The sequence below is a fragment of the Anser brachyrhynchus genome (genome assembly GCF_964034855.1).
Source record: "Anser brachyrhynchus genome assembly, chromosome: 2".
Lineage (NCBI taxonomy): Eukaryota > Metazoa > Chordata > Aves > Anseriformes > Anatidae > Anser > Anser brachyrhynchus.
The window spans coordinates 121,832,122-121,840,153 of record NC_137695.1 but is presented as its reverse complement, the minus strand read 5'-3'; the positions used below and the strand labels follow the sequence as shown (position 1 = coordinate 121,840,153).

Genomic DNA, 8,032 nt, shown 5'->3' with positions numbered 1-8,032 from the left:
CCTAGATGGCTCAGTGCCAGGTGCTAGGGGCAAGCCAAAGTTTGAACTCTCACTGGATACCGACAGAAAGGGAAAAAAAATTTAATCTTAAATGATTAAAATAGCATCATGATAGAAATAACCATGCTGTCTTTTCCAATGTTGTGTGACCCAACAACCCTCAGTATGCAGGTTAGTTATTGTACTTATTGATTTCAAATAAGAAGCAGCATAGCTCTCATGACTTTTTCCTTAAATTTTCTTGAAGACTTTAGTCCAAACACAGGAAGACATAATTAATGATAGGACTAGAGGGAATGGCCTCAAGTTGAGCCAGGGGAGGTTTAGGTTGGAAATGAGGAGACATTTCTTCTCAGAATGAGCAGTCAGGCACTGGAACGGGTTGCCCAGGGAGGTGGTGGCGTCACCGTCCCTGGGGGTGTTCAAAGAAAGGTTGGACGTGGTGCTTAGGGACATGGTTCAGTGGTTGACATTGGTGGTAGGGGGATGGTTGGACCAGATGGTCTTGGAGGTCTCTTCCAACCCTAATGATTCTGTGATTCTGTGATTCTATTTAGTGATTACTAAATTCATCTCAGATGATCCTGTTACCCCTTTTGAGCACAAAAGTGCTGTCCTACTCCCCGCAGCTTAGCCTTGAGGGAAGCCACGTATTCGCCACCAAATAGGAGCATATCCAGGAGCACTCCAAGCACTGACCTTTGGGCAGCTGGTGTGTCTCCAGCAGTTACTTCACACCTGGATTACCTCCAGCCCAGAGCTAGCAGGCTTTTTGCTCTAATCTCACACTTGGCCCTTTGCAGTAGGTCCTTCACTTAACCCAGTCCTCTTTCTTACCCGGGTCTTTTTGTCTCCTTCCTTTCTTTTCCCACCTAGGTCATTTCTATCCTGAATTAGCAGCATTTGTCTCTCGTGTTGTTCTCCTGGACCCTCTGCATCAGTTATTCTTGAAGTGGTTCCTCTTCAGGGTGAGGAATATGCTTACAGAGCATGTGGCAGAATGGGGATCTCTTCTTGGGGGGTGTCCTTACTGATAGTAATTCTGAAGAATGAATAGCCAAGAAATGATCACGGCCAGTGTGAGTCCTCATCCATATCTCATTGCATGTTGTACACGTACACTTCATGTTCCTGCTCAAACACTTTCTGCTCCTTGCTGCTGCTCTACAGCAATCTGAACTAATAGCAATGCAACGCACGTATTTGTTCTCCAAGCAAGTCAGTTTGTCAGGATCTTCTCCCAGATCTCTCTGTTCCAAGCCTTTGACTCTACTTCCCCCACTTAAAAGTCAGTCGTACCTCACAGAGAATTTAGTCAGTTCTTCCATGGAAATTCCTGTCACTTGGGAAGGGCCTGTTGGCAAGGTGTTGGAGACTGGCATGGTTATTGCTTAGACATAGAGGATGCATCTTGGTTTGTAATCTCTTGTGTTCATAGTGATAGAGGTAGGCAAGGGAAAGGCTTGAAGCTTGTGAGTTAAGAAATTGAAAGGGTTTTGAGTTTTAAAACAGAAAGGTGTGGAATCAGAGGAGTGAGGAAAGTGCAATTAGAATTCAGAGCAGTGCATGAGATAAGTAGAGGAAGTTTGTGGGCGATTTCTATTAATACAGCAGTGGGACAATGCCAGGATTTGTGATATCTGATTAAAGCAAACGTCAGAGCGAAAGTGTCTGGTTAGATGGAGAATTAGAAACATCTTAGCAATGTATGGACAGGGTATCACAGAATCACAGAACAGCTGAGGCTGGAAGGGACCTCTGGAGGCCATCTGCTCAAGCGGGGACACCCAGAGCAGGCTGCCCAGGACCATGCCCAGGCAGCTTCTGAAGATCTCCAAGGAGAAGACTCCACAACCTCTCTGGGCAACCTGTGCTTAGTCACAGCACAGCACAGAAGTGGTGCCTGATGTTCAGAGGGAGCCTCCTGCGTGCCAGTTTGTGCCCATGGCCTCTTGTCCTGGCACTGGGCACCACTGAACAGAGCCTGGCTCCGTCCTCTTTGCACCTCCCTTCAGGTGTTTATAGACGTTGGTGAGATCCCCCCTGAGCCTCCTTCAGTCTGAGCAGTCCTGGCTCTCTCAGCCTCTCCTCATAGGAGAGGTGATGGAATATCTTGATCTACGGCAGAACTCAATGTGAATGATCAGAGAAAATGAGTATATAGGGATATATTTAGGAAGAAAGGAGTCAATCAGAAAGAAAACAGAAAAAGAAAAAAAAAGGGGGTGGGGTGGGGTGGAGGATTTGTCCTCTGGGTGCTGAAAATTCAATACATTTTTCAGAGCTTCTGGGAAATAGGACCAGAGACCATATTCCTAGGCTATAAAATTAGCTGAATTGGTGCTGTGCTGTACAGCATGAGTCAAAGATAGAAAACAGAAGTATTAAATGGAAAAGTAAAGGGTGAATTGGAGGTCCAAGAAGGGCATTGAGGGGAAAAAAAATACAGTATGATTATACAAATCTGTTTTCTTTTCTCTTGCTCTGCATTATAGAAAACCCATGTTTCCCTTTCTGCTAGAGAAACTTTGTTAGAGGGAGCAAGTCCATCCTTTTACCCACAGCCAAACCTCTCCCTGTCCCTCTTGCAGCAGCACACCAGAGCCAGGTCAGTCCACACAAAGGAGAAGAGAAGGGATGGACAGGCTGGCAGCCAAAGGACAACACGATCTGCAGCCACCATTTAGCCCAGTCTGAATCCACTGGACACCTGTCAGCAGCCATTTGATTTATTGCTAAACTTGAACTATAGACTGTAATTGGTAAATCTGCAGGATAGATCAAAACACACCTGAGAGACCTTCAAATTATCAACTATTACAGCTGTTTGATTACTTTGGAACCACTACTGATACCCGATATCAGCTCAAGGCCATGTCTGCAACTGTCTGCATCAGTCCAGTGAAGTGGTCTGCAGAAAGATGTCAGAACAGAGACAAAGTGGGCTATGTCCAGAAAAGGTTAATCAATAGCTTGCAAGGTTGACTGAGTGCCATTAAATACAGTCGTGCACCTACTGTATATAAGATGTGACCTGTCGTCTGTATCATTCTCAGTCACCATTTCTGCCATACTGGTAGTTACCAGGTTGTCCACCTGGAAGATTTTGTGTACAGCCAGAAATGTTCATATCATCATGGATCTGGGGAATAGTAATAATACTCTGTTGCACTTTTTGGTTTCTTCTAGGGAGGAGGAGGAGGTAAGGAATCTGTTTGTAAATGTATCTCAGTATACCAAGTCTTTACTTCTGACAAACATGCTGTGTATGTGCCTAAAATTAGTATAATCTTAAGTTTATCAGGTGGATAAATGCAGGTAGATAAATGCAGGATAACATGGGCAACAAGGTACTTTGGTCTTTTGAGAGGTTTATGTTACAACAGAACTTGTCCATACAGGCTTCTAATAACAGTGAGTTAATGCCTAGGCATGTGTTGATACTAATCTATGCACAAACGAGGAAATTAAAATATTAATATACATGTTCTGATTTCCTAAAGTACTGGGCTATAGCTTTACCTGCATTCTAATTGCAGCTAATACCTACTTCTATCTAATTATAGTTTAATACCAACTTACAAAAATTTTCATATTATCAATCTATCCTAACTAGTTATTCAGAAAAAGTTATTTGCTTTTCTGTTGTAATTTTATAGTTTTCATCAGTCCTTTTCTTGTTTTATTATAAAAAGTTTAATAAAAAGATGAAAATATTTAAGTTCATATAATAATAACCACCAGCAACATAGTAGAAGAACTAAATTATTATCTGAAAGTTATTTTAGCAGCCACAGTGACTGTATGCAGGGGAGTAGTTTTCTGACTGTCGGAATAAAAAATATAATTTAAGCATATGCTTCATTTTAAGCATATTCATTTTAAGCATATGCTTAACATAAAGCATGTTCTTAATGACGCTTTGCTCGAAAGACTAAATCTTATGCTTACTGAAGATCATGGCCAAATTCCCACTGTTTTCAGCAGGACCTGGTCCAAATGGGATATGCCAATAATAACAACCTTTCTACACTCAAAAGGCTATTCTCTTTGGTGTTCAAATTGATTTGTGAATACCATTGCCAAAAATGTTTCAGACAATGTTAGTGGGAAAGATTATTTATTTATGGGGCAATTAAGTATCTGTGCATGTTAGCTAGTGGCAACAATGCTGCATGTAAGTAGATGAAAAATAAACTCATGATCTAGGGAAAAGAAATGTGACAAAGTCAAACTGTGTTTTGTTATGCTTATCATAATACAGACTGTTAAAGTTATTCTTTTTTGTATACAATAGAAATCACAATAGGATTACTCTTTAAAGGCAAAGAAATTACTTATCAACAGCAGCAGAAACCAACTATTGCAAAAAGCTTCGCATCATTGTTTTACTTACCTTTACTTACCTTTGCTTACTCTCCTGGAGGAGAGATCTTGATACGTACTTCTAAACACAGCTTTTGTTTGTGTTTTGCAGGCAAAAAGGAGAGCCACCACTTGAAAACGGGTTCCTTCCATACCTGGGCTGTGCCTTGCAGTTCGGTGCCAACCCCCTTGAATTCCTCAGAGAAAAGCAAAAGAAGCATGGCCACATTTTCACTTGCCGAGTAGCGGGGAAATACATTCATTTCCTCACTGACCCTTTTTCATATCATTCATTGATACGCCACGGAAAACACTTGGACTGGAAAAAGTTCCATTTTGCTACTTCTGCCAAGGTACCATGTTAAAAGTGGCTTCAATATCTAACACGTAAATTATCTGCTGGCAGGACAGACTGTATCCCTGTAGCATAACCGTGCCTTTGAAATATAATTGACTTCACATTTCTGCACTTTCATTGGTTTAAAACATTGGGGTCTTTTTTTTCCCCCTTTCCTTAACAGAAAGGAAATATACAGTAATTTGGATTGTAAAAGAAGGACATTTAGTCAGGTAGTATTCCTAATTGCTGAAGTAGAAACACAGTTAGCACCTTTTTACAAAATGATATATAGCTTGCTGAAGCTGAAAACTTCTTCAGGAGGTTCTCATCACTATGAAAGATTAACTCCCAATGCCTTAAAAAATGATGCAGCACAGCAGAAGCTCAATCAAACTCTTACTGAAGTAAGCAAAAAGGGTCCTTTTGATGTCAGTGGGAGTTGAATGAAGCTCTAGGTAGCCACATCTATTGTAAGCATGCTTGGTTTTATTTTCATTTGCATTCTTAACTGCTATGAGAAAGTATCAGTTCTAGTATTCACAGTCCTTATACTTTCCTTTAGTAAGGTATGCAGTTATACTTTGGCTTTAATTTCTGTTAGACTCAAGGTTATGACAGGTCTTATTTATCATGCATGCAATTTATTTTGTGACAGGCTTTTGGGCATGGTAGCATTGATCCAGCAGAGGGAAACACCACTGAAAATTTTCATCAGACTTTCATTAGAACCCTTCAAGGTAACGCCCTAGATGACCTCATCAAAGCAATGATGGAAAATCTACAAGACGTCATGCTGCATTCAAGAACATCTAAACTTCATTTTAATGCCTGGATAACAGAAGGACTTTATACATTCTGTTGCCAGGTGATGTTTGAGTCAGGCTTTTTAACACTTTTTGGTAAAGAATTTAATTCAAATCATGACAAAAATCTATCAAAGCAGGAAACCGAGAGAGCACATATTCTAAATGCCCTTGAAAATTTCAAGGAATTTGATAGGATCTTTCCGGCTCTTGTGGCGGGGCTGCCTATCCATCTATTCAAGAGTGCCCACAGTGCACGTGAGAAGCTGGGGGAAGCACTGCTCCACAAAAACCTCCTGAAAAGGAACAACCTCTCTGAGCTTGTCACCCTCCGCATGTTCCTGAATGACACTCTGTCAACCTTTGATGACATGGAAAAAGCGAAGACCCATGTGGCAGTACTCTGGGCCTCGCAAGCCAACACCATTCCTGCCACATTTTGGAGCTTGTTCTATCTTCTTAAGTAAGTCCCAACATTTCTTGCTTCCAAATGAGAAAAATAATGTTTATTGTCTTTCAGAAACCAGTCCACTGCTACGGGCAAATTCCACTGCTTGATACTTCTTCAGTATCAAGAAGCTTACTGATTACAACACAAGTGGCGTGCTGTTGTGGACTTCTGCAGAAACCCCCCTCACTTGCCTCAGACCAAGTAGAGGTACCACAGAGCAATGCCAGAGAAAATTTTCCAAAAAAAAAAAAAAAAATCCAGGGCAATGCCTTGAATCCTAGCATTAAAAAGTAGCATGTGATAGACTTTGTAAAGACAAATTTACCAACATGGCAGCTCCCTGCTGCTTTCTTCACCCAGACTGCAGCAGAGCTCTTGCACTTGGATAAAGCTGTTGCAGCAGCATGAAGATTGAGACCCCAAATCCTGAACTATTCATATATGTTTTAGGCCAGTGATTTGAGATTCTCTTGAGGTATATGTCCAAATTCCTCAAGAGAAGGAAGGACATTCAAAGCCTTAAGTGGGTTAAGATTCCTGTACATAATTTCCTAAATTTCCAGAGTAGACTTTCCTATATAGTATTTTCCTAACTTTAGATATCTGCAGTATAAACTGGAGCTGCTGAGCTTGTTACTCGTGAGAGGAGAGCACAGTTCGGATAAAACTATTAATTGTCCATTTTAGAGTGAGTATACTCCATGGAATATAAACTACCCCAGCTCTTAAGTATGTATCTAAATCTCTGATGTTTTTATTTAGCCAGTGGCTTGTAACCTCATACCTACCAGCCAGTGCCAATAACTGAGGTTATTTGGTACTTTTCATTCTAAGAAGGCATTGCCTTAAAGCGTCCTGGCTGATCATGCCTTCATAATGACAACACTATAGGATACTGCATTATTATCTATACGTATTGCACCATATATTGTTCATATATTCCATTTCAGTAAGAAAGTCTAAATAGTAAAGGATATTCTCTGGACTTTTAGCATTTGGAAGATTCTTTACAGCTAAACAGAATATTGTCACATAATAGGACATCATCCAGGATAAGTGATGTTATAAAACTGATTTATGATCCCCTTCCCAAATCTTCTACCTGCAATGGAGCTCTTTCCTAATATACAATTGAATGTTTCATTTCTTATTCTTGGCATTGCTTTTTAGTGACATCACTAGTTATTACCTGTGTTACACACATTAGTTCTGTCCCACTTGTCATTGGAGACAGATCAAATACTTGGGGTTCTTTTCTCTTTTAGAAGTTATTGTATCTTTGCCAAAATGTGAAAAAGTCTAATTGCATAAGTAGATTTTGCTGCAACATTTTCATTTTGGAAGGTTGTACTTGCCAGCTAACAAACTAAATTTTAGTTAGGGAGAAAATGAATGGCACAAACCCTTTTTAAACCATTCTTAAGCATAACATTATGTCATACTTCTGCACTTTTGATTTTAGGAATCCAGAAGCAATGAGAGCTGCTACCAAAGAAGTGCAAAGTATTTTGGAAAGTGCTGGAGAGAAGATCAGCTTAGATGGCAAACATATTTCCTTGAACCGAAAACAGCTGGATAACATGCCAGTACTAGGTATGATTGTTTTATGCAGGAGTGCCAGAAGTCACCCCACAATTTTCACAATCTTCTATTTGTTGCCATAGAAGCACTTGCTATGGAATTACTATTAACCTGCAAACGCCAGAACAAAAACCTCTATGTTCCCTGGCAATGGCCAACACAATCAGTCTTCCCAGTATCAGAGGTGGTCCTGATATCAATTCACATGAATAGCATTTTTTTTCCATGGGTAATGGCATGTCTGAATACTGCTGCACAACTATTCAGTGTTGGACACCCATGGATAATTCAGAACAATATTTTCTTTGGTAATGACTTTAGATCAAATGAAAGGGTGTTGCCAAATTGTATATGCCAGCTGTTATTATGTGAAGCAAGATCTTCTAGTACCATTACTGGAATTTCTTCTTAATGTTTTTCAAATTACAGGCATATATTTCAAGTGTCCAAGTTACAGGGAAGAGTTTTGAAAATGTCACTGTTTGACTACTG

The 8,032-nt window shown here is 40.3% G+C and overlaps 1 protein-coding gene across 2 annotated transcripts in view; it reads left to right on the top strand.

The window, feature by feature from the left end:
* The first annotated feature begins 259 nt into the window (after nt 1-259).
* Nucleotides 260-8,032, top strand: part of CYP7A1 (cytochrome P450 family 7 subfamily A member 1) — a 33,547-nt gene continuing 25,774 nt past the window's right edge. For both annotated transcript variants that reach the window (XR_013946764.1, XM_080580721.1), the window contains exons 1-4: nt 260-3,202; nt 4,478-4,718; nt 5,361-5,971; nt 7,422-7,552. Coding sequence is in view for 1 of the 2 variants with exons in the window: in XM_080580721.1 (XP_080436847.1) it covers nt 3,123-3,202; nt 4,478-4,718; nt 5,361-5,971; nt 7,422-7,552 (1,063 nt within the window). In the remaining variant the exon portion in view is untranslated. The remainder of the gene's footprint in view (nt 3,203-4,477; nt 4,719-5,360; nt 5,972-7,421; nt 7,553-8,032) is intronic.